Source organism: Aspergillus neoniger (genome assembly GCF_003184625.1).
Source record: "Aspergillus neoniger CBS 115656 unplaced genomic scaffold BO87scaffold_10, whole genome shotgun sequence".
Lineage (NCBI taxonomy): Eukaryota > Fungi > Ascomycota > Eurotiomycetes > Eurotiales > Aspergillaceae > Aspergillus > Aspergillus neoniger.
The window spans coordinates 292030-319153 of NW_020291138.1; the positions used below are offsets into that span (position 1 = coordinate 292030).

General features: G+C 50.4%; 7 protein-coding genes across 7 annotated transcripts; 3 read left to right on the forward strand and 4 right to left on the reverse strand.

Annotated features, from left to right (window-relative positions):
• Positions 1–432: 432 nt before the first annotated feature.
• adaB (chromatin-binding transcription regulator ADA2) lies at positions 433–2641 on the forward strand. Its single transcript, XM_025622925.1, has 3 exons — positions 433–888; positions 966–2366; positions 2439–2641. The coding sequence occupies exons 1-3, from the start codon at positions 796–798 to the stop codon at positions 2505–2507; spliced, it is 1563 nt and encodes a 520-aa protein (XP_025481471.1). The 5' UTR covers positions 433–795; the 3' UTR covers positions 2508–2641.
• Positions 2642–2928: 287 nt separating this feature from the next.
• BO87DRAFT_457588 (enoyl-CoA hydratase/isomerase family protein) lies at positions 2929–3919 on the forward strand (the record flags this gene model as incomplete). Its single annotated transcript, XM_025628814.1, has 2 exons — positions 2929–3223; positions 3312–3919. Exons 1-2 carry the CDS (start codon positions 2995–2997, stop codon positions 3917–3919), a joined length of 837 nt encoding a protein of 278 aa, XP_025481472.1. The 5' UTR covers positions 2929–2994.
• A 179-nt stretch (positions 3920–4098) lies between these two features.
• BO87DRAFT_15186 (mannitol-1-phosphate 5-dehydrogenase) lies at positions 4099–5591 on the reverse strand. Its single transcript, XM_025618184.1, has one exon. The coding sequence runs from the start codon at positions 5395–5397 to the stop codon at positions 4231–4233; it is 1167 nt and encodes a 388-aa protein (XP_025481473.1). The 5' UTR covers positions 5398–5591; the 3' UTR covers positions 4099–4230.
• Positions 5592–6700: 1109 nt separating this feature from the next.
• Positions 6701–7754, reverse strand: BO87DRAFT_405457 (SUR7/PalI family protein; the record flags this gene model as incomplete). The annotated part of the gene is made up of 3 exons (XM_025625933.1): positions 6701–7130; positions 7189–7560; positions 7635–7754. The coding sequence occupies 3 exons, from the start codon at positions 7752–7754 to the stop codon at positions 6792–6794; spliced, it is 831 nt and encodes a 276-aa protein (XP_025481474.1). The 3' UTR covers positions 6701–6791.
• A 3087-nt stretch (positions 7755–10841) lies between these two features.
• On the reverse strand, positions 10842–13087 carry BO87DRAFT_331098 (uncharacterized protein). Its single transcript, XM_025620325.1, has 2 exons — positions 12535–13087; positions 10842–12456 (listed from the first exon to the last, which is right to left on the reverse strand). The coding sequence occupies exons 1-2, from the start codon at positions 12656–12658 to the stop codon at positions 11159–11161; spliced, it is 1422 nt and encodes a 473-aa protein (XP_025481475.1). The 5' UTR covers positions 12659–13087; the 3' UTR covers positions 10842–11158.
• A 365-nt stretch (positions 13088–13452) lies between these two features.
• Positions 13453–16076, reverse strand: BO87DRAFT_405459 (OSTA/TMEM184 family protein). Its single transcript, XM_025625934.1, has 6 exons — positions 15729–16076; positions 15628–15645; positions 15519–15572; positions 15378–15465; positions 14311–15324; positions 13453–14253 (listed from the first exon to the last, which is right to left on the reverse strand). The coding sequence occupies exons 1-6, from the start codon at positions 15830–15832 to the stop codon at positions 13645–13647; spliced, it is 1887 nt and encodes a 628-aa protein (XP_025481476.1). The 5' UTR covers positions 15833–16076; the 3' UTR covers positions 13453–13644.
• A 196-nt stretch (positions 16077–16272) lies between these two features.
• On the forward strand, positions 16273–26210 carry BO87DRAFT_457593 (putative fermentation associated protein (Csf1)). The gene is made up of 3 exons (XM_025628815.1): positions 16273–16512; positions 16561–16596; positions 16661–26210. The coding sequence occupies exons 1-3, from the start codon at positions 16457–16459 to the stop codon at positions 26166–26168; spliced, it is 9600 nt and encodes a 3199-aa protein (XP_025481477.1). The 5' UTR covers positions 16273–16456; the 3' UTR covers positions 26169–26210.
• The last annotated feature ends 914 nt before the right edge of the window (positions 26211–27124 follow it).

Genomic DNA, 27124 nt, shown 5'->3' on the forward strand with positions numbered 1-27124 from the left:
TTGAAGAACAAACGAAATGATGATGGAAGTAGAACCAGGGTCGGGGACACGATGGAACGACGAGAAGGAGGATCGACCCGGGAAGTGACTTTTTTAGGGAGAGACAGTTGATAAGGCGAATTGGGGGGGGGAAAGAATTGGGAAATGGGGGGAGGAGGAGTAGGAGGGGGAAAAGGGAAGAGGGGGTGAATGAATGAAGGTGGGAAAGGGACTGAGCGAGGCTGAACTCTGAATAGAATAAGTCGCCGCCACTCCGTCCTTCATTGGTCCAGGAACCCCGTTGCCCGAATGTGTGCCTGGGGCATGAATCTTTGTCACGCTGAGGCGGTGCATTCCCAGATCGTAGTCTAGTCCCGATAAAGTAACCATCAAGCGCACTAGCCTCAGAGTTTAGCCACCGCCCACCCCCAGAACCTCGAATCGTCCGTCCGCCGATACGCGACCAGTCTCCTGTTCACTACAAACTGCTACTATCACAATCCCTTCAGCCATCCCCAGAAACCTTGTTGGTATTACGGTTCTTGTCTGTGCTGGATCGACTTTTTTGGGACCAACCTGACGTTGAGCCCTCAAGGTTACTCCACCCTAGTTTCCCCGGCATTTCCCCCCGCTCATCGACTGCGGAGACGTACATCCCTTTGCGCTACCGTCGTTCTCCGGACCATCACCTTCATACCCGACGCGCATCACTCTTTTCTCATTAGTTCCAAATTGCCCTCTCATTTCACTGGAGGGCGTGTCGGTGTGGTCGAAACGGATCCGGGAACATTGGAGGATGAAAGGGACCCGCGACCGATGGGTGTAATACGGAAGAAGACCGCCTCGCGCGGCACTGAAGCGGGCACCAAGTATCACTGTGATATCTGCTCGGTTGATGTGACTTCAACGGTACAGTCTGCGATCCGTGTTTTAAAAAATCTTCGCCTCTTGTCGGCCTTAAACCTAATCTATCGGTCTCTTACTAGGTTCGCGTATCTTGCGCCCATCCCGCCTGCCACGAATACGATCTCTGCGTCCCCTGCTTCGCTGCCGGAGAGAAATCCAAGAATCATGACCCGTCAACGCATCCATTCCAGGTGATCGAACAGAACTCGGTCCCGATTTTCGAGGAGGACTGGGGTGCGGACGAGGAACTCCTGCTGCTGGAAGGCGCCGAGATCTACGGACTGGGATCATGGGCGGACATTGCAGACCACATTGGTGGTTACCGCACCAAGGAGGAGGTTCGCGACCACTACATCAGCGCCTATATCGATAGCCCGAACTTCCCGTTACCGGAACGCGCCGATCCGGACGACAAGCGCCTTTCGGAGGCCATTTCGAAGGAAGAATTCCAGGCGCGGAAGAAACGCCGCATTGAAGAGCGCAAAGAGGCGGCCAAGGCAGCTCCACCCACAACACCGAAGCAGAAGCCTACTGCCAGTGTACCGGCTTGTCACGAAGTGCAGGGCTACATGCCGGGTCGATTGGAGTTTGAGACAGAGTTCATGAACGAAGCGGAGGAAGCGGTTCAGCACATGACATTTGAGCCTGGCGCGGGCGAGACGGCGAACGGCGAGACAGACGCGGAGATGGAATTGAAGATGACCGTGGTGGATATCTATAACTCGCGGCTTACGGCGCGCACAGAACGCAAGAAGATCCTCTTCGAGCACAACCTCCTCGAGTACCGCAAGAACACGGCACTGGAGAAGAAGCGCACGAAAGAGGAGCGCGACTTGCTGAATAAGGCGAAGCCATTTGCCCGGATGATGAACCACGATGATTTTGAAGAGTTCAACAAGGGTCTCGAGTACGAGCACAACCTGCGGCTAGCCATCACGCAGCTCCAGGAGTGGCGCCAGATGGGCATTGGTGATCTTAAAGGTGGAGAGAAATACGAACAGGAGAAGCAACAGCGGGCACAGCGGATGGTGCCGCAGGGCTCGTTTGATCGGTTCGCCAGCACGCGACCGACGAAGCAGTCGCAGCAACCAGAACAGCCGTCCGCTGCCAGTCAGCTGACAACCCCGGAGCTTCCTCTCCGGCTACAAAAGGCGTCCGGGGCGCCTAAGGCACCTGAGCCTGTCAACCCGCCGATGAATGATTTTGATCGGGCGTTTGCCGCCACCAATGGCGACGTGATCAGCACGCCGCAGCCAGTGAAGACCAAGTTTGTGATCCAGCCACTGAATGGAGTGATTCCGTGGAAGCTGGAGAACGAGGGAGCACCGGATCTGCACCTGCTGACCAAGGAGGAGGTCGAGGTGTGCAATGTGTTGCACATGCAGCCCAAGCCGTACCTAGTAATTAAGGAGACGTTATTGAAAGAGGCGATGAAGCAGGGCGGCAGTTTAAAGAAGAAGGACGCGCGAGCTATTTGCAAGGTAGCCCTCCCACCCTCTTTCCCTTCTGCCAACAAAAAGAGACGTATAGCATTCTGACAAGGATTTCTACAGGTCGACAGTACCAAGACGAGTCGGATCTACGATTTCATGGTACACAGCGGCTGGATCAACAAGAGCTGAGCGTCTGATTTGCATGAGCAGGATACCACGTGGTTCTGTGTAAGGAGTTGCGGCGTTGTGAGGTAGATGATACGATTTACGGGTTTGATTGAGTGATTAAGTAGATGGACATATAGTTTATCTATACAAGGGACAAATTAATCCTTCAATTAACTATAAAGTAAACAGACTTTATTTTATTATTTACGACTTCCATGTAGCTACTACAGTCAACCATGATATTAAAGAGACAATAATCGGAACCGATACCCACCGACTAACCACAGAACCAGTCTAGCGGCAAAAGTCCGTCTTCTCCGCATTCCAATCTAACCACTAACCAGCTTACCTTAAGTATAACATCCGACCGAACCTCGGCATCATTAAAGACCCGTAATCAATCAATCAAACACCTTTATAACAACACCACTCCTCCCCCTACCTACCTTAAACCCATCCCCCTCACCACACCCCAACCCATCTAACATCCCGAAGAAAAAGAAAGAAAATGGCACCAACCCTCCCCACCCCCCCTTCAAACACAATAACCCTCTCCCTCCCCCACCCACACGTCCTCCTAGTCACACTCTCCCGACCCAAAGCACTAAACAGCATTTCCACCGCGGGCCACCACGACCTCCACGCCATCTGGACCTGGATGGACAATGAGCCCTCAATAAGAGTAGGCATATTGACCGGCTCCGGGAGGGCGTTTTGCGCGGGCGCAGACCTCAAAGGTATACCCCCCCTACCCCATATCCCCCTCAATCCTCCACTACATCTCCCCCTCAACATAATACTCATGATACTCATATATAAACACAGAATGGGACTCCACCGTCCAAACCCCCTCCTCATCCACCACCACCCCAGGCATGCCCCCCAGCGGCTTCGGGGGCCTCTCCCGACGGAGCGGCAAAAAGCCTATCATCTGCGCGGTGAACGGGCTCTGCCTGGGGGGTGGATGCGAGATGGTGCTCAACGCCGACATGGTGATCGCTTCTTCTAAAGCGTATTTCGGGTTGCCGGAGGTGCAGCGTGGGGTGGTAGCGTGGGCGGGGGCGTTGCCGCGGTTGGGGAGGATCGTGGGACGACAGAGGGCGATGGAGATGGCGTTGACGGGGAGGAAGGTGCCTGCGGAGGAGGCGGAGAGGTGGGGGATTGTGAATGAGGTTGTTGGTGATGATGGTGGGAAAGGGGTGGTGGAGAGGGCGGTGGAGGTTGCGGTGCAGATTGCGGGGAATAGTCCTGATGCGGTGTTGGTTAGTCGGGAGGGAGTCAAGTTGGGGTGGGAGGGGATTGGGGTTGAGGAGGCGACGGGGTTGTTGATGGAGGGGTGGTCGGACAAGTTGAATCAGGGGGAGAATATCAGGGAGGGTTTGAGGGCGTTTGTGGAAAAGAGGAAGCCCGTCTGGAGGGATAGTAAGTTGTAAATAATAGGTTAAGACTTATATCGGCTACTGTTTATGAGAGACCTGGCATAGGTTCATGTTCAGTCATGTAGTATTCGTGCTAGTTGCCTGCAACTATGTACATCATTATCATGTTATGACTATGCTAATCCGTTTCCATACCCATGCTCCATATCCGCGCCGACCAGTGTTCGCCGTATCCCAGATGGCCTGTCACCGTCCTGCGGTGTGGCCAGTTGTACATGCAGGTGATCGACTCGGAATGCTTTCGCAGTTTTCGTAATCGTAATCGTGAACATTAAAGAAGACAGTGTGCAACAACAGCAATGCCTTTACTTCGTCCCCTGCTGCACCTTGCGCACCCGCTCCAGCACGGCAGGATACAGAGGGTGTTTCTCTTCCAGGCCGGTGAGGTTGCTGGTGGCATCTTCCGCCGACTGTTCTTGAAGGATGTTGGCGAGCTCGGCACTCTCGTCGTCACCAGGCACGTTCTGGAAGCGCAGAGCCATCTCGACAGCGTCCATCAAAGAGTCATACTTCATGCCGCGCTCGGCGAGCTGTGAAGCCGGTCCAATGAAACGCTCCTTGCGAGACAGCTTGCGCAGGGGAGCACGACCCACGCGTTCGACATTGTCCTCCAGATAAGGGTTGGAGATGCGGCTGACGATCTTATCGACGTACTCCTTCTGCTCCTCCTCTGAGATGTCGTGCTTGGCCACGATGAGTGAGGCAGTCTCCTCAAGAACCTTGTGAACAAGTCCACGGATCTCCTTGTCCTCCAGAGCGTCGGCAATCATTTTCTTGCCCCGGAAGTGACCAAAGTAGGCGGTAGTAGCATGTCCGGTGTTGACAGTGAACAATTTGCGCTCAATGTATGGCTCCAGATTGTCGACCCAGTGGATGGCAGGAATGTCTGGGTGGCCAACAGAGCCAAAGGGTGTCTTCTCGACAGCCCATTCGTAGAACTTCTCAATGCGGACATCGAGGCCACTGTTGGGAGCTTGCTGAGGGACGATGCGGTCAATGGCAGAGTTGGCAAACTGGGCCCGGTCGTACAGGGACTCAACGCGGTCCTGGCTGGTGTGCTGCTTGATGAAGCCGTGCAGGGTGTCGGTAGCACCAATGGCATTCTCACAGGCAATAACAGCGACAGGCTTAGACTCTGTGCGAGCATCGATACCCTTGGCAATGACAGGGGCGATGAACTTGAGAATGTTGGGGCCCACAGCACAGGTCACGACATCGGCCGTAGCAATCTCTTGGATGACGTCGCTCTCATGGGTCTTGGAGTTGATGGCACGGTAGTTGGTGATGGTGGTGGTGTGCTCACCCTCCTCACTGACCTCGGTCACATTGTACGACTTGTTCTGCTGGAGAGCCTCGACCATCTTGTCCATGACATCGACGAAGACTACTTCGTAGTCCGCCTTGTGGAGGAACTCGGCGACGAAGCCACGGCCGATGTTACCACCGCCGAACTGAATAGCCTTCTTTCCCATGATGTAGTAAAGTATGACTTAGTAGAAGGGAGGTTGAGGTTGAGATAGAGTAATTGGAAGACTGATCAAGTGAAGAAGTTGATCAGTAGTATGAAAGGTGATTTGATATCGCGAAGAGAAGAGTGGTGTTGAAGACAAAGGAAGGTTGAGAATTGAAGAGGAGAGGATGGAGAGGAGAAGAGGGGGGAATGGAGGGGTATATAAAGTATAATGAGCGAAATAAGAGAGAATGAGGCAGTCACGATGGAAACAACGGAAAAGTGCAACGGTGAATGAAACCGAGACTTTTTTCACGATGTTCGGGCCAATTCCAGTAAGTGGGGGAAAAAGACACACGCAGTGACTATGATCCAAGTAAAAGTGAACTAGACTAACTGACTATGACTTAATGGATCACGATGAGGCCCAATCCAAGCCCTTCCAAACAGGACCAGAGCCGGCCGTTCCAATGAGCGGCGATGACGCAGGCCCAAAGCGGATTGGCCATGCGGGCATTTTCAAGCCCTGCACGCCTCCCCTTACTTTGCAAACTTCTATCCCAATCAGACACGGCCACTGTCAAGGTCCCGGTTGATTCCGCACCCACAGACAATCCTGTCCTAGTCGCATGTGCGACTGTGCCATCGTGAGGTTGACGACGCGATAAACTAATGGCTCGTTGGCCCGTTAGCCCGCATGGCCATCGACTAACTATAGTCTACGTACGACTACTGGTGCTACTGTAAGTCATCTCACAGATTCTCATCCCAGCCGGTTCTAACCCGTTTCTCTTTCCAACAAGTCATCTTCCCTGAACATTGTGTACCTATACTTCGACCGCTGACCTATAATGGGCTTGGCTGGTGGGTGCTGCTTGTTGGTCCTGTTCTCAGGTCTCCTACATCATTCCCCTGACTATCATCATCGTCCAACCGGTCGTTAACATCATCATCATGGAATCAAATCGAGTATCCACCAGGGGTTGACCCACCGCTGGTGTCAGGCCAGCGATAGAATGGATAATTCAAAGAGATTCTACTGTTAGCGCTGGACGATGCCGGGAACGAGCAGCGCCGGAGGGGCCAAGAGAGGCCATGCGCCCTCGTCATTCGACCCGAGCCCAAACCTACTCCACTGGTGACGTGACCGGTTCTTCCCCTCAAGCAACGCTACGCTGCACTGTACCACACTATCGTCGGTTACCCCCAGTGGATGCGATCAACAATGGACGGCCGTAGAATCCCTTTCATGGGGTTTCTGTGGGTCTTTATATCCGGCTCCCTCTTATCCCCAAGACAAACCCAATAGCTTCATGTTCTATAGCCTGGCCGGATGTATTCCTTGCATTTCGATTCATTTCTATCCGCACTATCTACCCTTTCCATCAAATACAGTCCCTATTCCTCTTCTTTCCATCACTGATTTCCCTCCTTTTCCGTCTCCACCCCGGGAGATGGTTCCGCACTGGATTTGACCGATTCATAGTCCGAGTGCATGAGGGACTTAGCTTGATCATCACAGTCACCTGCAAGGGTGCCTGTCTCTGCTCGGCTCCGGTCGACCAGCACCGTCAATAAACTGGTGATGCCTCCCGTCAACATCAACCCAGTGGCGGCCCAAGTCATTCCCAAAAATTGGGGTCCGTACTCGGCACTCACACCCATATCGCGGCCATGGTCATTGACGAGATCGACAAATTGAAACGCGATAACCGTCGCAATAATCGAGGAGATTCCGAGCATGATAAACCCCAGCTAGCACTTGGTTAGTGCTGGGATCATCCCAATCATATGTCTGGGGAGGGCTCTTTACCAGTAATGCCGCTAATTCCATGACGGACTGCCGTGGTCCGCGCCGAACCAGCCAATACAATCTGCCCACTATCGCCAAGCCTGCAGCCCCGGCTCCGATGCAGTAAAAAATCCCTATACTCCGGCTGGTCATGCTGAACGCATGGAAATCATCTGTAACGGCATCGGGCCATCCCAGGTTCGAAAGTGAAGTGGTGTTACCGGTTTCATTCAACAACACCACGGAGGGATTGAAGGCAAAGGGCAACGTGGCTTTGGAGCAATTTGAAAAACGTCTGTTGCCTGCCATGAGATCTCCTTCGCAATACGACATCACATAAATGGAGTAGAAGTCATGTATCCCCGTATTCCGGCTCTGTTCTGAAGAAAGAACCTATACGAGGTATCTCAGCTGACTGACTAGACACTAACGTGCAACCAGAGAGGTCGATCGGGGCTCAAACTAACCGTGAATATATCGACACCTGGGAGCACCGTCAATTGTGTGCCCGCGAAGAGACATAATAAAGTGAGGATAAAAGCGATAAACGCTGTTATCGTGGGGAAGTAGTTCACCAAGCGACCCATGGTGAAAGATGATCTGCCTCTCTACTAAAATTGTTTGCGACAAAGCTTATTTGATGAATATTGCGGCATGATAACCATGAGGGGAATTGCCCGCTCGTAGACGACATGAGCGATAACTTAAAGGATCCCAACCGCCGTGCATTCATCATTCCTTGAGATGGCCGGTATACATCATCTTTGGGAGACAGCAATGATCCCAACTTCCTCTCCTCCTTCAAGCACGTGGCGGTTCCCCAGCTGCATTGGTCGCGGGTACTGCCAGAGATTCCAATTGGCCGACGCGAGCCGTTGGGAATGTGCACGCTCAATTTATCAGGGTTGGCATGTTCATTCTTGAGGGACCGCCCGCTTGAAGAATGCCCGCCTACCGGGAACATTCGAGCTGAAAGAATCAAAAAGGTCCAGATCCTGGATTTGTCATTTGCTTCCCTGAACAACGCTGTTGAATTGGCAGACTCTGGTTCGTAAGGCGGTTGTTCTTTGGACTCGACACCCTGAAAGAACAAATTCTCCAGATGGCCCATTTGGAAAAGTCATCACCCTAGAAAAGTCTTCATCGTATTTCCCACCGAACGCCAATCTCACCTAAGTAGGAATTCGAGACACTGTAGTGACACTACATCCTCAACAACTTCAAAACCTATGCCTCTAGGGGTGGCCTTAGGAGGAATCTCTTCGAGACTTGTTTCCACACACAGTGATTCTACCGGGCAGTGGCACAAGTCACGTTTGATCCATTTTTTTGTAGATACGCACTTTGCTATCTTCAGACCAAACGTAGAATCGAACCTCCCACCAACAACCACCTCATTTCGTATCACAAAGAAATCTCAGTCAACCCAAGAGAAGTCTTGGCTCTTGATGTTCAGCAGACTATAGTTCTAAGAATAACTAATGGTATATGCCACATTTTTCAAGTATGACGCCCTACGAATAGCTGCAGTTGGACATTTGAATAAAATAAGGACATTACTGCTACACCAATTAGGCTCTCTCTATACCAGTCTTTGCTCATGCTACATTCACTGCCAATTTCAAAAGATAGGTCTGCTTTCTATGAGACAAAGCCTTATGTTTAATGCTCACCACCTTCTTAATATAGCAGTATACTATCTGAGGCAGTAGTTCAAATCTCGGCCAGTCAAATAGGCCTTTGCTTGATGCCCGTCTGCAAAGTTTACTTCATACGCACTACAGAGCTACTAGTTTCTGCTGGTGCTTCACTAAACTATGTTTAGGTAGCAGCGCTTGAGTCAAGGAGGTTTTAAACTTCCCCATGAGCATCCGCATTCCTTTCGCGATCAGGTGGCCCCAACCCAGATCTTGACTTTCTCAAAGTTAACCTAAATTTGCTATTTTGAGGAAGGTATCAGCCGTTGATTGAACTCAGATAGTAGATAATGGTTTGTCAGAAAAACACTCATGCCATGAAAAAAAGCTATTTTTAATGCATCAGAGATTGACAATAGTATTTCCCAGCTACTTCACTCAAACAGGGATCTTCACTATTCTTCCATTGGCATTGGGAAGTCACTTGCCACCATTCCCATGGACGAGATTATTTCCCCCTATTTAAGTCTTCCCATTGATCTCAATCTTCTACTTTCGCATCTATCCGCATCTCTCATCTTCTCTGATCAATAAAATATCCTTTCATCATATGTATGCAAGCCAAAGAAGATATATATAATAGTACTGCACTCATATCAAAGCCCACTACGAAATAGAATGCTGGTTGTTGTATTCATTGATACCAAACACTCCTCCATCCGAAGCAGAGCCCCAGAAGCTATATCATAAGGCATCAACACATTGAAATCTACCATCAAGGCTAATGACACGGGATAAATACTATCACTGAACCACAATGACTAATGTGCTTCTTCCGTGGCCAAACAGCCATATTGATCTACGTACCGCATGTATATACATTCTCTCATGGCATGATGGTACTCGAGTGCCTACGCGACATACTAGTAGTAGAGCAACCCTGAGGACGAAATATACGGTTACGCTTCAGAATGACGACAGACCTGCTGTTGATTCAGCAGGAGATACTACTTACTTCCCTATTTAAAGCCAGTATGACATATATGGTAAGGAAACATGTAGTACCATATACGAATATTCACCATATAATATTGTCTTCCAAAGTGGATTGTTCCATACTATTAATGAACAAAACCCTATTTTACGTTGACTACTCACGAGCGACTACTCAACTCGGTGTCGACGAGCTCCACACTTTAGTGGGAATTGATAGCATGGAATGGTTTTCAATAAACTCTCCATACATATAAGGATATAGGGCAAAGGTTCAGAGTAGTTGACGAGTGTATAAGCTACTCATTACGAGTCCACGATGCCCATCAACAGTAGAAAAAGTATTTGACATCGATTAAGATATGTCTACTTACTGCGGGTAACCCAGGCGTTAGGCAATGAGGCACTTGTTGATTACTACTAATTCCAATTTTTTTCTTTTTACGTATTGGCGGATGTGGATATTTACACAGACTGTCTCATGATTATGGATGCGGGAGGATTGGGGAGACTGAGAAGAGCTGATGATTGTGGTGCTCTCTGAGGCATCTCCATGTATAGATCTGCTCATGACATAGATGGCTTCAATACCCTCGTCACTGGTAAGACTAGATGACTGATATATTGCTATTCTCAACAAATTCTCGCCGACGAGGTTGAGGCATGCTGATGATGGCAAACTGTTGATAGTGCCGATATTCGACCCGCAGAAGCACAATATCAAGATGAATTCTACAGGGCATTCAGACTTACCACGGATCAGGGAGTACCAAGTTGCAGTCAACGGTTCAGAACCCGTAATAGCTGTGTTGATTTCTCATCCCGGCGGGGGTACAAGGAAAAGGGCCATTGAGTTGACTAAGGATCCATAATCATATCGGGTCGATGATCACCTTACTCGGTTCAGGGAAGGACGAGGACAGTATTATTTCTAGTTGAAGTTCGACTGTGCAGCTTAGTCTTCTTTCTTCCTTGATTGATATTTCCTCTGTTTTGCCGCTGTGGCTTCATTCGTACTCCTCATAGCTTAGATAGTTAATGGATCAGACACTTATTCATTCATGATATATTATCTAACTGAAGCCCAGGTGAAGCGAAAAGCACATATGTAGAACCAAAAGGGTATCAGATACATTGCTGCTGCTGGGGTATGTAAAGAAAGCGAGCGTATATAGGATCGATCCTTAAAAGTATGCTGTAAGGGAATGGATCATTAAGGCTGGAAAGAATAGATATGCCCCATGAGCAGGGGTATAAATATCAACATAAGGGTAGTACGCATATCAAGGCCGTTGACCGAGAGGTGAAGTGAAAAGCCTTAATCTGAATGACAGTAAGAAAGAAAAGTACCCGAAGACAGATCAAAATGCTACACCAACAGCGGAGTGACGATACTCGTAATATTGGGTAAGCATCTCGTCATAAACTTCGGGCTCCTGGTGCTGTGGCTGTTCGCCCTCGTAGATTGTGGGATAGGTGTGTTCTTCTGTCACGGTTGGAAAGCTCTGTTTGGGTGAGAATGGGCTGCCAAGAGGAAGGTCAAAGTTCCGTGATTCAGTGCTCGATGCTTGCATGGTTGGGGCTACTGTCGTGCCGCTGGCGAGAGACGGGGTGGCCTTGTGGCCTCCGGTGAGGTTGGTAATGGTTGATGCGAGCGTAGAGCCGCTTAGCGTCCGCGACCGGATGCGAAATGGCCCCTTGTCGCTGGTTTTGATCGGATTGGAGAAAAGGAAGTTTGGCTTGTTGGGCGTTTGAAAGAGCCACTGGGTAACACGTCCCGAGCGGGTTGGGGTTCGATTGGGGTTCTCCAATGGTGTGGTCGGAGGTCGGCTTTCGGAGGGAGTGGTAGGTGGGTGATACGTACTGCCTGAAGAAGGGGAATCCTCCTCAGTTGGAATAGAAGGTAAGGGCCTGTCCTGCAGGCTGGGTTTGGTGGGAGTCCTAGGGACCGTGGACGTAGGGTCCTTGTGGGTGTCCCGGTGTAGCTCGTTCCTGGCCAGGGACGTGCTGCCACCACTTAAATCCAGCCTGGGAGTGGTTGAAGGAACCGCACTTGGGGTCAAGCCAGTGACCGCAGAGCTACGTCGTTGTGAAAAATGAGGGATTAAGGGACTGGTGACCGGAGGATTCTTCTCTAATAACTGGAGCTGTTCTTGGGTTGGCAATGAAGACCGACGGGAGCCTGACCCGACCGGCTTTCTCGCAAGCTGGAACGACGAAGAGGGTCGGTGAGTTCGCGGTTGCGATGACCGGCCCATTTCGGTGGACGAGAGAGCCCGCGGGGGTCGTGAAATGACCTGCTTGCGGTCGTGCTCGAGAGGGAAGTCTTCAAACTTGGGAAGATCCGGGAGTCTGTTGCCTGGGGTATTGAAGCTCAACTCCAGGGGACGATATTCATCCAGTTCCGTCAAGAACATTGAGACTCTTCTAAACTCTGAGGGTCCACTGATCCTCACGGGAGCAGTTGACTTCCTTTTGAGCGACATGCTAGCTCGATTGGACGCTCGCGATGCCCGGGTCCTGCCCTCAACCACCCATGACTGTAGCGATGATACCCGAGGCTGAGGGCTTGGACTGGGCAAGTCATCGTAGCCGGTGAGGTTCATCGGAGGAACGAGATGAGGTTGAGTATGGCATACTTTCATTTCTCGTTCGACACCTGCAAGGGACGACTGTCAGTCCCCATGTCTGAGAGGGAGGAGTTGTAGTAGAAGAGAAAGTATGGGGAAAGCTATACCTTTTTGCTTCATAGCCTGTTGATGATGAAAGCTCTCATCGTCGCCCCTCCCGCTCAGGCAGAACAAACAGGAAGATATCCAGCCAGTGAATATGGAGCCTGCCTGCTCAATTGCCTGCATCATGGCTGCCAGCGCATCAGCAGTGATGCTCCATCGCCCAGTGGCCAGAGAGGGAGGACTGGGTGGGGACCGGAAGAAAAGGCAGGCAGCAAAGGCGCGAGCAGGCGATGCACGAGGCAGGTCAATGAAACACTAATACGAGACATCTGCCCAGCGGGGATGCAGGAGAATTAAATCGGAGGGTCCGGGAGGAGGGGGGGCCCATGAGGGCGCTGATATGAGAGAGAGTGTGTGTGAGAAAGAGAGGCTGGGAAGGTTAAAGTAAAACAAAGAAAGCGAGTAAATAAGCAGGAAGATGAAGGAGGGAAGCGGGACAAGAGTAAGTACTAGGGTTCTGATAACCAACCATCTCTCCCAACTGTCCCATTTCCCTCCCCGCGATAAGTGTCAAAGTAGTAAACAACAGAAAAAGCGGCGACCGCTTGATGGCTATTGTCCCCCTGATTCATCAATAATGGGAGATTTGGAAGTAGCAGAGCAGCTAAGGAGATGGTGCCATGCAGTCCAAGGCACCCGCTAAACTAGCTGGCAACCAATAACCGCCACGATCTGTCCCTCCTCGACAGCGTGTCGGCGTGTCGATCAGCCATCAATCCATCAACTGATGGCCATGTCACCCTCTCGGCGCCTAATGGTTGCCCTCCATTTGCTCGGATCGCTGAGGATGTGTGATCCGGTCAGCAGCAGGTGGCATTCACACTTCACACTTCACACTCACACACTCACACCAGATCAACTCATTAGACGGAAACAGATTTAGATACTCGGTGCCTGACTGTAGTGTCCCCCCCCCCAAGATTCAACTTCCGCAGCTTTCCCCTGGTTTCATCCTTCATCTCCTGTCTTCTCGTATCGATAAAACATTTCATGGTTTCATTCATCTTACATATCCTATGCTTCAAGAAAATATTTGCAGATGCGCCCCCATACGTAAGAAAGCCACTGAAATTGGCGGGGATGGGTCTGTGCATGAAGCAAGCTCTGCTCTTCTAGCGATCCCACACATTCTCCTCTTCCAGCCCTCCATATGCCCAATTTGGCCGCGTCGTCAGTTCATCATCATCCCCTGCTCGATCGGTTGGGCTTGCAGCTCTGGTATTCTCCATCGTGCCATCTGCGCTATTTTCAAGATAGCTTGGCCGTTCATCAACTGGCTCCCCAGAGGGTCTCCTAAGTGAGAGGTCAGTGCTGTTCCATTCCGCCGCAGAAAGATGAGATATATGAGATGTTGCAACATACTGGAAGTGCCTCTGGTCGGGCTCCAGCCAGGTCGATCCGAACGCCTTCTGTGTATGCACTCTTTCCGCTTCCTCTGCTTTGTGGTCCTCCACTACCAAGTCCACCAGCTGACTGCGTTGGGAGCTGTGGGATATGGACGAGCTAGTCTCCTGACGAACTGTCTGGCGACCGTTGGGGGGTTCCCTGCGAGAACTACGGGAACTGCCTTCACTTCGTGGGGTGCCTCCGCCATTGTTGATGCGGGACTTACGGTGCTTTCGCGTCCGTTTCACCGCCCCAGGATTCTGTAGATTTGGGGAGCTTCGGTGGTGTATTTGCCGCTGATCCTCCGGCACTTCGTTGGCTGTGATCACGGGATACTGATTGCAATTAGCTCATCGGTGTCCTGGGATAGAGCGCCATACAGCTTGACTTACATTCCAGTCGCCGAATTCAAGAGTGCGTGCATTGGCAAAGAGTCTCTCATCCTCATCGTCAAGACCCATCTCTTCAATGTCACTGTTTGATCGAAATCGACTGAGCATGCTGCTTCGTCGATCGCGACTGCTTCCTTCAGACCCTGACAGTAATGGCGTTCGACTGTTAACCTCGCCTGGCTTGGGGATCCAGTATTTCGCTTTACCCCCACGCTCATACCGCATGCCGTGCATCACTCGCCTGACACGGGAGTTGGACTCGGCATGAGGGATGATGTGATCACCGGAATCAAAGAGTCTGTACTCGTAGTTTTCTCCTCGAAGGGTCATCTTTGTGTCTTCAATAAGGTCGCGGATACCAAAGGAATCGCGAAGGGCAAACTTCACAGGCAGACGGGCAGCTGAAATGGTGGAGTCGGCGTAGTCATGCCAGGAGAAAGCGTACCAGTGGGTAATGGCGAAGAATGGCATCTCAAAGCAGATCAAACTGTCCTGAATCGCAGCGGCGAGATTGTCGGGTGTATATCCCGCCACGCCGTTGGATAGAGCGCCCAGCCACTGCAAGATGGACAAGAAAAAGCCTTGCCAGTAAGAAGCAAAAATGATAAGCTTGACACACAGGAACTTAGGAACCGGACGGAATGGTGCCAGGTCGTTGTGCAAACAGACCCAAAACATGGCTAACGAATAGAGACTTATGGTCACGCTGACATTGTACACGATACCCGTCCAGAGATACCCCGATGTCAAGCCCAGATAGCCTTCCTGATAAGTGTCCGTCGCTTTCATGACAATAGAGATGATAGCCAGAATTGGCTTAAGCCATGTATACTGAAGAATCCCACGCTTGACAGCCAAGAAGGTCTGAGGGTCGGAGATATCCACTTTGGGCAGGATATGGTTCAATGGCCAAGCATGTTGAATTGGAGGACGTCCATGAGTCATGATAATCAATGCTCTCTCGCCTCCAAGAAAGTTGATGAGTAGTTGGAAGAAGGTATAGATCGTGAACGCCTGCAGTGCACCGTAAGCATGTGGCCAGCCAGTTGTCGGCGCGCATAGCTTACCTCGTAGACATCGCGAACGGGGTCCAGCCACATCGCCGCTTTCAATGATATAATGCTAGCCCAGGAGGAAACCGCATAGATAGGGACCCTATTGCAATCAGCATTGCGCCAACACGGTTGTCAATACAAGTGGAGACGGACATCAACAGTATACGGACAACATATCGCTGGAGGAGTGGTTTTCGATAGTTTTTCCTATGCCACAGTCAGAACAGAACTAGGATGAGATGGAAGGTTCGGATGGTCGTACGTCTGAAGCCATATGGACCTAAGATCGAGATGATCGCTTGTTATCAGCACATGTACCCTTCGGGGGCCACCAGGGGCAGCGGGGAAGGAGAGCTTGCTCACAGGAGAGACAGAAGTGAAGCTACCAGCGCAGAAACACCAGCGACTATCACCACCGCTCGTGCCAGGCTCGAGCCTGTACCACCGAAGGATGAAATGCTACTCATGATCAACAAGTTATCGGTACTCGCGGTAGTTGACCGCGTGCGCTTTCAAGGCAGTGTCCGCGGGCAGAGCATTCCGTTTCAGACCACCAAAATGTCACCAAGCGCCGGACATGATCATCGGACGGGTATAATCGTGGAGCTGAAAACTTCCCAAGACCTTCCACAGCGAAGAGCTCCCTCGCATGACGGGTGGGAGAGAAAGCAAGGTCGTGCGGTGAATATTGCGTGGACATCGGGGGGAGTGGGATCCTTATCCATCAGGCCCATTCCTCCGCTCTAGCTTGAGACACCGCCTACTGACACTCTGTGACTGGTTCCGTGACGGCAGCCTAGTCTGAGCTAAGCTGGTCTAGTGCGCGTCCGCCGCCCGTCCCTCCGTCGGAGCTTCCCCGTCCTCTCCACCATCTTTTTGTGACCCAAACCCGCCATTCCAGCCTCAGTTTCAAGGAATCTGGGGGCCCCCTTTCCCTTGTTCAATTCTGCTTGAAACGCTGTCGGGAGTTTTCCATATTGTTTGAACTATGTTTCTTCTCCTATTACGGCTCTCATTGACGGCGCATTGATTGTTTCGCCGAGTCACCATGTTCCCGAAGTACACGGGTTCTGGTAGGAGGATATTGCGACATGGCCAGCACAAGCTTGACAGCTTTATCGCTGACCCCGGATCCAAGCTTCAACTGGTTAGTTTTGTTGTCGCATTTATATTACAATGGCTAACATGCATTCAGGTTCTTCCTCCTTGAGCTCATTGTCTCCTGCATCCTGTGGGTTCTATACATTCTCTCCCCTTTCTCTACAAGGTGACCCGCTAACGATCATACTACCCAGCGTACTGTTCTTTTTACTCTACTTCAATCGCCTCTTTGCGACCCTCTTGTCATACGGAATCCGCGCTTATACTTGGCATTACTATCGTGCCTATGTCGACATCCGTGCGCTTCAGATCTCCCTGTTGGGAGGGAGGATTTTCTTCAAAGGCATCCGATACCATGGGGTGAACGAGACTATTTTTGTGCATGGAGGTTTTATAACATGGCATTATTGGAGACACTCGGTGAGGCAGACGGACCTTGCGAATGGTAGACCCGACAATCAACGATCCCAGGATGATACTTCACACAATGGAACCACCAGTGCCAGCGCGAGCAGCAGTAGCGATCGAGGCGAACAAGGAGGGCTAAAAAGTACGAACTCGCTTCCTTGTCGCATTACCGCCAAACTTTACGGTCTGGAGTGGTTTGTATATAATCGAACTCCAGCCTATGAAGGGATCCTTGCTGGCTTCAGCCCCCCGCCGCCCGCGCCATCGTTCACCAGACCGCAGTATCCTGGAAGCAATACCTTGGATTCCCGACTGAAAGATGATACGATGGATGGTTCTGCGGGGCATACTCCTGACCAGGCGTCTGATCTCCACGGCAGTCGTCGCAATAGCGAGATGAAGGAGACGGTCGCGTCTGCGGCTTCGGAAGGCAATGGGCAAGAGGTAGGGGAGAGCCTATCTAGGTTGCTCCGGCTCCTGCCCATTAGAATCGAGTGTGACAAAGGTGCTATCGTCATGGGCAACGAAAACACAAGATCTGTACTAACTGCCATCTTCGATGGCGCCACGGGTTTGATCGAAGCCTGCGATTCTGGTCCCCTCGACCTTTACCGGCAAGTGTTCTCTTTTGACTTTACCCACCCGGTCATACAGATGCGGCCCAACCCAGACTTCAAGCAGAATCAGATCGCTGCTGCGAAAAGCCTCGGTTCAACCCGGTTGGAGCAAATGGAAACGAAACGCAAACGCGACACGATTTTCAACTACCAACTGCAAAAGCGCCGGGTCTGGCACAGTATCCGTGATCTTATTCCGTACTTTCAGTCTTCTGTTGAATCATTCCACATACATGAGAAGAATCCAGAGGCGGCTCCTCGAAGCTCGGCCGACATCCCCGATGACACACGCTGGGTTGGTCTTTCTCGATATTTGGATGAAAGCTCCCAGGATGACCACGAAGAGTGGAACCCTGTCGAATATGCCAGGTTTTCCACACTGATTGATAGTCCTAGCATGACTGTGGCATACTACTGGGATATCCCTGGTTGTGTCAAGCCGTCCCCCGGTGTACCGGCACCGACACCGGCATCGGATATCAATGGCGCACCACCTCCGGAATGGGGAATCGATGTGAAGATCGGCGGCGGCACTATCAACTATGGTCCTTGGGCTGATAGAGAGCGAGTAGGCTTGCAAAATATATTCTTCCCAAATGCCTACAAAAGCTCGCAGCCGGTTGACCCGCTGACCCCCGGTGAGCTGAGAAAGAACTCTGTATTTCGCCTACGGATCGAAATCAACGAAGAGTTGACATTGCGTATCCCAACCCGGGAGCCATCAAAGGATTGGCAGTGGAAAGGCCGTGCTGACGCAATACGAGGTGTTTCCAAACTCCGAAAGCAATCAAGCCGAAGGCAGTCGCGCGCAGGAGACGGGGATAAAGGCCATATTGGCCCTGACATACGCCCTTTCGGATGGCTTTCACTCCGTGTCGCGGGCGATTCCACCATAAATTATGCCATGGATATGGTAGCATCGGCCTCAGGGTTCCATAGCCAGCTTGACCTCGATCTTCGAGAAACTAAGATGTTGTCCAGTGTCAACCATGCGCTGTTGTGGCAATGTCCTAGACAACTTGTTAGCTGCGATCTCTCCGTACCACTGTCTTGGAACAGCCTCCGGACCTGGTTGTTCGACGTTAAAAGCACCGATATGGAACTATTTCTACTGCGCGATCATATTTTTCTTGTGACGGATCTCGTCTCTGACTGGGCGTCGGGCCCCCCACAGGACTATCACACGTTTGTACCGTTCATATACAAGCTCAAACTGTCTTTTGGCAATTTCCGCTTGTTCCTGAACGTCAATGATATGAACATTGTCAGCAACCCTTCGGACCTGAATGACAATCGCTCATTGGCTATCAAAGGCACGACACTCACTTCCGACATCAGCATCCCTTTGAGCAAATATCAGCCTGAGCAGAACACCGTTGGGTTCAGCGTCAATTTGGAGGATGGAGGCATAGACTATCTGACTCCAGTATGGGATACGCTACATTCTTTTCTGCAAGATAGATCGACTGCCACGTTGAAAAGCCTCTTCATCGAAGGTTCATATAACTACTATCTGTTAACATCCCCGGAGCTGACAGACACGTTGTTGTTAAACATTGACGGGTTTTCTCCCAGGCTCTATCTTTTTGGATTCTTGATACGGTCATTCATGACGATCAGAGAGAACTATTTTGGAGAAGAAATGCATTTCAAAACTCTGGAGGAGTATCAGGAGCACGCATACCAGCAGGAGGAGTCTGGATCGCATGGCGGAGTCAACCCAAACAAGAAGTCAAACGACCTCGATGTGATCGTGCACGTAACTGTTAACAGTCCTTGCGCACTCTTCCCAGGAAATATTTATGGTTACTCCGACTGTCTAAGGCTTACCGCGCCTTTGCTGGAGGCTGACCTTCGATTCACGAACTACTACATGGACTTGCAGTTCTCCCTAGCCCCTCTCAAGGTGGGCTTCGAATCCAGCGAGGTAGAGGAGAAAGTCCTTCCCGCGGAGACCCAACTTTTCATCGATGGTGTTTCTATATACGGCCACCGTCTCTTCGGACTGCCCCCTGCTGAACCTACCTATGTCTGCAATTGGGACTTTGGAGTTGGTCGCATTATTGGAGAGTGCTCGCCCGAATTCTTGAGCTGTCTTGTAGCAGCATTGCAAAGCTTCGACTTGACGTTTGACAATGAGGAAAATGCGCTGCCACCATTATCTCCGATCCAGCTTCATGATGTCACCTTCTTACGGGCCAAGGTGGATTCTATCCATCTTTCTGTCCTCCTAGACAAAGCCGCGCTGATGGTCATGTCTGGGCCAATAACGACAGAGTTCAATGATCTGGCGAATGCAAAGTTTTCCAAGCGGATGAAGCTCCTCATACCGGACCTTTCCATTGCCGCAATTGACTACCAGTTCTTGGGTCGATTTGGAAGTTTGCTGCATACGGAAATCACGCCTCTCGCGCTTATCCAGTCTAATTTGAAAATTATGATGGTTCAAAGAAGAAGTGACATTAATGAAAGCCGGAAACTACAACAGGAGCATATCAAGGTGCATGATAAAAGGACACAGCGGACGCCGTGGCTACTCAAGGATTGGGAGGACATGGATCCCGACTCGCTGCAGCACAATGATGACTCTGTACCACCGACTATTCCTATACCTACAATGCCCGAGCCCATTTCGAAACACTCCGGCTTAGGGTCCTTGCAACTGCCGAGGCGACGCTTTTCTGCAGCCAGAAGCAATCTGAGTTCGAGAAGCTTTCTTGTCCTGCAAGATAGGTTGAGCGTGAAGAGCGTGCCTAAACGAGAAACACGTACAGCCACTCGACCAACAAATATGCCATCTAGAATGGGGAGGAATCAAAAGCTGCATCGGGCAGCGACAGTCGGTTCAACTCCTACAGCATCTAAGTACCCGGATACGTTCAAGGATGGATCGGTAAGCATATCTGGTGTGTCAAATGCGTGGGTCATGCCGGACTTCTCTCTCCATAAGACCGTCCTTGATACATCACAACTCCCTTCGGAAAAGGACTTGCGCAAAGATGGTACTTCACCGAGGGGTAACCCTCCCGTTGTGGATATCGACCCGTTTTTCTCTTTCTCCGACAGTGATGTAACGACTTATACTAACCTTGCCATTGAACTGCCCGTTGGGATTAGGGGCTCCTGCTCCCCTGAGTTCCTTCACATTGTGTCTGCCTTCATTGAGCGATTTCAGCCAAAATCTCCTGTTGCAATTATTGATGCTCTCCAAAAAGAGGTCATATCAGACATTGTAGGTTATGAGAAGTCAATGAGGCAGCCAAAGACGTGCACCAATGTTGCCATCAAAGCTCCTTCAATACTCGTCAATCTGGTCAACTCTGAATTAGCTGCGAACGGTGACATTCATTCTCGTGACGAGTACAGGGTCGAAGTGTCTCATTTGCAGACTGAATTTAGGACAAAGGTGGAGAGGCAAAAGGGCGATCTACTTTCGGGCATAAATAAAAGCTCCATTGTGCATGCGGCTGCAAGCAATCTTTCGATATCTGTCCAAGGAACCAGTTCTGAGATGTGTCAACAGAAAGCCGAATTTAGTTGTATCTTTGGCGATATGAACTTTTGGCTTGTGGCTAATCCTAGCGTGAGATCAAACTTTCAGGTCAGATCATTCGACACTGTGACTTCCACGAAATCCGTGGAGCACCTCGCCTCCCTAGTCCGCCGAACAACTACAATGTCGGATTCCCTTGCATCCTCATTCCAACAGAGCTCATCAATCGGAAACAGGCGGTTGCAGTATCTCATACACTTCCTTACCCAACGAGCTACGGACATTCCAGATCCAACATTTCTTGTTCGCATATCGTACGTGCTTAGAGTTGCACGTTCCCATCTGCGACAGCACGACTCCTGGAAAATCATCTCACGATTGCGAAATGTCTACTCCCATATGTCGCCGGATCAGCGCCAGGTGTTGGCATCCAATTGCCTCCATGATGCTTTTGTGCTTCCTTCAAACGCTAGAACTGTTGTACTCTCTGATTTCGATCAATGGCGAGCCTGGGATTTAGCCCATGTTGAAAAGAGCTATGTGATGCGAAGGATATGGAACACTTCTGATTCCGATTCCGATTCCGAGAAAACATTGACAAGCCTAATGTTCACTTCTACGGTGAAACTATTTCGCTTCTCTATCGACCCCGGGCCGAAAGAGAGCGATTTTATCGTGGAAGATTTGTCGACTGCCGTCTCAGTTCAGCCCAGTGAACTACCATCGACAGACCAAGGGCGCCGACTCAAGGAGGCAGTAGTCATACAGTCGTATTGCTCTTCCGTTGGCCTCCACTTACGATGGGAGATCCTAGATCTGGTGGAAGGAGTCCTGAAAACAATGTCTACAGTCACACTGGAATCTACGCCTCCGCCCCAGAGTCGTGGCAGTGGCCCAGAAAAGCTCACCGAAATCCAGGTAGTTTTTGGAGCTGACCTGGGCTCGATCATTCTCGATGGCATCAATATAAAGCTAGCTTTGACCGGTAAAGCCCTTAGGAGCTCGCTTGTGCAGAAACCCCCCAGCGCAGAAAGTCCGGAAATCATGAGCTTGTTGCTGAGCTCCGAAGCTTGCTTCTCGGAACTCTCCAGCTCTTCCAAAGCTCTCATGCTCTGGAAAGTCAGTAGTCCTCATATGTACTGTTCTCTTTCAACTGAAGAAAACGAGGCAGAGTTGAACCACGAATGGAAGATTGCTGGTTCTTGCAGGAAACTCCGCTATGACATGAGGGAAGATGTGCTGGGCCTCGCACATACTGCTGATCGGTTGATAGAGGACGAGATTCATTTCATACAACAGCTTGTGAATAGTGTGGAATTGCCATCACATGAGCCGCAACTTGACAAAACTCCTTCGAAGAAGCGAGTGCGCAATAATTTCCACGTTGCCATGTTCCTGGACGATTACCGACTAAGCTTTTGTGTGCTTCCATCACTGACATATGTCATCGCTGGAGAAGTAGCACGAACTTCAATCACACCGAAATTTGGATCGAAAATTGAAGTAGACTTTGACTTGAAGAAGAACGCACATACGCTTTTATCAAGCGAAGGCGGCAAGTGGCGTTCCCTTTCAACATTGGAGATACCTCCTATTAATGGTCGAGTCATTGCTGATGTCTCCTCGACCCGCACTGATGTGGAAGTGGATGTCACTATTGAATTGATAAGAGTAGAGGCCAGCGCTGTGCGAAGCCTTCTTGGTGCCCTATCCAAGCCAGAAATTTCGCATTTGCTTGACGATCTGAAGCAAAGTCTCGAAGTCCTGCGGCTACATTTTAACGAGAACATTGCCCAGAAAAGACCTCCACAGCAAAGCGTGTCTAAGAGTCACAGCATTTTGTACAAAGCACGCATGACGATGGCGGGAACAACTATTCATGCCAGGGCACCAGGGCTGAACGGCAAGAGCTATACCGCAGATATGGATATCAGCCTCGGTATGGTGCGCCTTCACCTAGACAACGGCCTCAAGGCAGGACATGCCTTGGAATACCCGGAGTTCCATATCGATACATCGAACATAAGCTTTGATTTGAGGAAGGAAGACGCACATCGCAGCCGCTCATACTGTACTTTTGCAATCGACGCCAAGCTTCAGGGTACCTCGACGACCAGAGAGAGTGGGGAAACTCGACGATTGTTCCACTTAACCAGCAAAGGGTGCGATATCGAGCTTTTCCCAGAGACCGCCGCATTGGTGGTGGATATGGCTGCCCACTTGCAGGAACGCATAAAAACGTTGGACCTTTCTCAGGAGGTAAAGCGATTCAAACGACTGCGACATCGCGGCCACACGGAAGGCAAGGAACAGGAAATTCCAAGCATCAACGTTACGGATAGCGCTTCCTCCGAAGGCCTGTTCGACTCGATGTACTCCCTTGACTTCAACGATATTCAGATTGGCTGGAACATGGCAGGTGTACCACCAATGGCATCTGGACGTAGACCTGATGATCTGGTGTTCTCCATCAAACGTGTGGAATTGTCCAACAAGAAAGCAAATGCCGCTAAGCTTCGAATTGAGGACGTCCAGTTGCAGATGGTGCCTGTTTCTGGTAATAGACGGAAGCGCTCGCTTAATTCTGCTCTATTGCCAGAACTGGTTTTCAATGTGGCATACTCCTCAGCCGGAAAGGAGGTTCGACTAGCCTTCCAAGCTGCAGGGAAATCTCTCGACATACGCGCTACTTCTGATTTTATCTTGCCAGCGAGCGTGATCCGGAACTCTCTTGCCTCTGCTGCACGAACTATCCGAGAGGCCAATGCCACTTTAGTGACAAAGCCATCCGATGATAACACCAAACACCGCCCACTCTTTGGAAATAAGCGCTTCCGCTCCGTTCTGGTTGACGTTGACTTTGCCGGGGCCGTTATGTCCCTACGAGGGCGACACACAGATGATACACAGGCCATGCTAGCGCCACCTTTGAAAGACGGCAGGCTTCCTGGGTCAACTTACGGGCACTACATACAAGGAGATGGAACAGCCACTGCAACGTTCAGAGCTCCAGGAGTAGCTCTGAAAGTCCAATTCGAGGACAACGGGCGAGATGACTCTGCTCTCAACGCGGAGTTGAAGGTCGACGCTTCTACAAATGTCCTCTACCCGAGCCTCGTTCCCCTGATCAAGCAGATGACCTCTACTATAAAGGAAGCCATGGGCGACCAACCAAAGTCGAGGAGGCCGTCCAATGCTATGATGCTGCAGTCGCAGAAGTTGATGCAGGAGACCCCTCTTGATGACAAAGGACCAGGTTCAATTCTTGGTAGGTGCAAGGTTAATGTAGGCATCTTGGTTTGCAAACAGGAGTTCAGCTTAAGCTGCCAACCCATCGCGAGAGTAGCAGCTACGACACGCTTTGACAGTGTATATGTGACAGTCAATACCGTGCAGTCAGATGATCAAGAGCGATTCCTAGCCCTCTTGGTGTCTTTCAACTCATTGCAAGCATCCGTGAAGCATGTGTACTCAAACGAGTCAACCGCTAGCTTTGAGGTTGAGTCTATGGTCATGTCTCTTATGAACAGCAAACACCTAGGGAGGTCGAAAGGGATCTCGGTCGTTCTGAGAGTGAGTCCGATGGAAGTTGCCCTCAATGCGAAGCAGGTTCAAGATCTTCTACTCTTCCGTGAAATTTGGGTTCCTTCAAGTGACGAGGTAGACACTGTCCCTCCACCCGAGCCACAGCCCACGGAGACGCAGGCATATATCGTGCAGCGATATCAACAGGTCGCAGCAACCCCCGCTTTCCCATGGAACACCACAATCTCCATCGAGAAATTGGAAATCCAACTCGACCTAGGGTCTACGCTAGGGAAGGCGCAATTCGCCATCAATGACTTGTGGCTGTCCTCGAAGAAGACCTCCGATTGGGAGCAGACTCTCTGCATCAACTTCAATACACTAGGGATCGAGAGCAAGGGCCGAATGAGCGGTTTGGTTGAGCTTCAGAGTCTCAAGATAGCCACTTCCATTAATTGGCCAAATAGTCAGCAGGTCAACAAGACGCCTCTCATTCAGGCATCTATATCTTGGCTTCAGCTACAGATCAAGGTTTCTTTTGACTATCAACCTTTCTTGATAGCTCACATCTCCAGCTTTGCATTCTTGATGTATAATGTTCGGCAGACGGATGACGCTCCTGGCGAGCGTCTCTTTAGCATACTGGATGGGGACAAAGTGCAGGTCTTTTGCACAAGCCTGACTGCATCACAGTCGCTGGCATTATACCAGGCATGGCAGCGACTTGTGCAAGACAAGCAAGCAGCGTATGAAGCTTCTCTACGAGATGTGGAGCGGTACCTGCGCCGGAAGACGTCGATCTTTTCGGAGAAGGCGGAGGTCTCGTCCAGGGAAATTTCCAAACAGGAGGAAGACAAGATCGAGACGGCACCAATTACCTTGCACACCGGAGTTGTTGTCAGTATCAACACTGTCAGCATAGGAGTCTTTCCAAGCTCATTCTTCGACAATCATGTATTCAAGTTGGAGGCGCATGATGCGCAGGCCCGGTTTGATGTCTCCTTGCAGGACGGCAAAATACACAGCGCATTAGGCCTAACTCTGGGCCAGCTTCGGGTTGCGCTTTCAAACATTGTGCGGTCCGGGCCTATGGATACGGAAGAGCTACTCGTGAATGAGATCGCCAATCGTGTCACGGGATCCAGGGGAGGGACTATCCTCAAGGTGCCCCGGCTCGTGGCTCGCATGCAGACCTGGCAGGTCCCGGGCTCTCAGCAGATTGAGTATATCTTCCAGAGCACATTCGAGGGCAAGGTAGACGTCGGCTGGAACTACTCACGCATCAGTTTCATCCGAGATATGTGGGAGACTCATTCTCGTGCCTTGGCTACTCGACTCGGGAAACCGCTGCCCCCATCCGCGGTTCGGATCACTGGGGCATTTGATGCGGAAGGCAGCGGCGACAAAAATGAGCCGCAAGAGAAGATCACGGCAGTAGTCAATGTTCCGCAGTCGAGGTATACATATGTGGCGCTGGAGACACCAGTGATCGAGACACCTCAACTCCGCGATATGGGCGAGGCGACACCACCGTTGGAATGGATTGGCCTTCAACGGGATAAGCTGCCTAACATTACTCATCAAATTGTCATCGTCACGCTTCTGGAGATTGCCAAAGAGGTGGAGGATGCGTACGCGAAGATTTTAGGATCTTCCTGATTCCTGCAGTTTTGTATATAGGTTTTACAAATAATAAATGGCTCATTATAACTAAGTAATATCCCACGATATACCTGAGGCCAATCTGAAGGAATCCAGATAAGATCAAGATCCCCTTATAATACGATTGGGACCAGGAGCAGTTCTACTATAGTATGTTTGCCAATCAGGATATACCCTAGTCACAAGCCGGAAACAACAGAAGTTTCTTCTCATATCAGACTTACAATGAACTGACCAGCATCAACTACATTCCACCTTTTCATTGATAGCCTCCCGGGGTCTCTACACAAGTCTCACAACACATACACAACAATAGTGACATTCTTGCCAGAATAGTATCATCCAATAGAGAGCCGGAAATAGGGCCTCTTCCAATAACCGAATTGAGGGGTAAACAAAAAGGTGATATACCTACCTTTGTCATAGCATTATCGCCTCTTTGTGTAATCGCACACTAAAATCAAGAACTAGGAAAGCGGTTTCCCATAGTGGCGGTGAGTTAGGACGAAGAGTCCTTGCGTAGTGTATATGAAGAGAGATCGCGCCTCTCAGGCGGTAAGAGCCAAGAACTCGAGACCTTGCATAGTACTTAGCAGAGCCACAGAATAGAATATAAATTTAGAACAACGATAATGGTGCGTATGTGTGATATGTTGGCCACGATACTGTGCTTACTTTCCATTCTCATCTACACTGGATTTACACGTGGGTAACCCAATCTTGCATATTATTTCTATCGGCCTTCTATATCGAGGTGATTCTTCACGAGGCGACTAACCGAAGATGTGGGGATGATATGCTGATGGCCTAGACTGAGGTTCAATGTGGTGTGGTAATCATCAAAGACTAAACGTAGCAATGATAGAAGAAAGGTATACTAAAAACGTGTATCTTATAGGTAAGGAGTATAAGACTCGCCGAGTCAGAGTAGCAAATACTCAAAGGTAGATGTC

What these genes read in the sequence shown, in the direction of transcription:
- adaB (XM_025622925.1), top strand. Translation starts at nt 796, where the DNA reads ATGGGTGTAATACGGAAGAAGACCGCCTCGCGCGGCACTGAAGCGGGC. An exon ending in CGGTTGATGTGACTTCAACG is followed by an intron (nt 889 to 965) that starts GTACAGTCTGCG and finishes GTCTCTTACTAG; the next exon opens with GTTCGCGTATCTTGCGCCCA. An exon ending in ACGCGCGAGCTATTTGCAAG is followed by an intron (nt 2,367 to 2,438) that starts GTAGCCCTCCCA and finishes GGATTTCTACAG; the next exon opens with GTCGACAGTACCAAGACGAG.
- BO87DRAFT_457593 (XM_025628815.1), top strand. Translation starts at nt 16,457, where the DNA reads ATGGCCAGCACAAGCTTGACAGCTTTATCGCTGACCCCGGATCCAAGC. An exon ending in CCGGATCCAAGCTTCAACTG is followed by an intron (nt 16,513 to 16,560) that starts GTTAGTTTTGTT and finishes ACATGCATTCAG; the next exon opens with GTTCTTCCTCCTTGAGCTCA. An exon ending in CTCATTGTCTCCTGCATCCT is followed by an intron (nt 16,597 to 16,660) that starts GTGGGTTCTATA and finishes CATACTACCCAG; the next exon opens with CGTACTGTTCTTTTTACTCT.
- BO87DRAFT_405459 (XM_025625934.1), bottom strand. Translation starts at nt 15,832, where the DNA reads ATGAGTAGCATTTCATCCTTCGGTGGTACAGGCTCGAGCCTGGCACGA. An exon ending in GTTGTCCGTATACTGTTGAT is followed by an intron (nt 15,466 to 15,518) that starts GTCCGTCTCCAC and finishes TGATTGCAATAG; the next exon opens with GGTCCCTATCTATGCGGTTT. An exon ending in CCGTTCGCGATGTCTACGAG is followed by an intron (nt 15,325 to 15,377) that starts GTAAGCTATGCG and finishes GGTGCACTGCAG; the next exon opens with GCGTTCACGATCTATACCTT.
- BO87DRAFT_15186 (XM_025618184.1), bottom strand. Translation starts at nt 5,397, where the DNA reads ATGGGAAAGAAGGCTATTCAGTTCGGCGGTGGTAACATCGGCCGTGGC.
- BO87DRAFT_331098 (XM_025620325.1), bottom strand. Translation starts at nt 12,658, where the DNA reads ATGATGCAGGCAATTGAGCAGGCAGGCTCCATATTCACTGGCTGGATA. An exon ending in ACAGGCTATGAAGCAAAAAG is followed by an intron (nt 12,457 to 12,534) that starts GTATAGCTTTCC and finishes CGTCCCTTGCAG; the next exon opens with GTGTCGAACGAGAAATGAAA.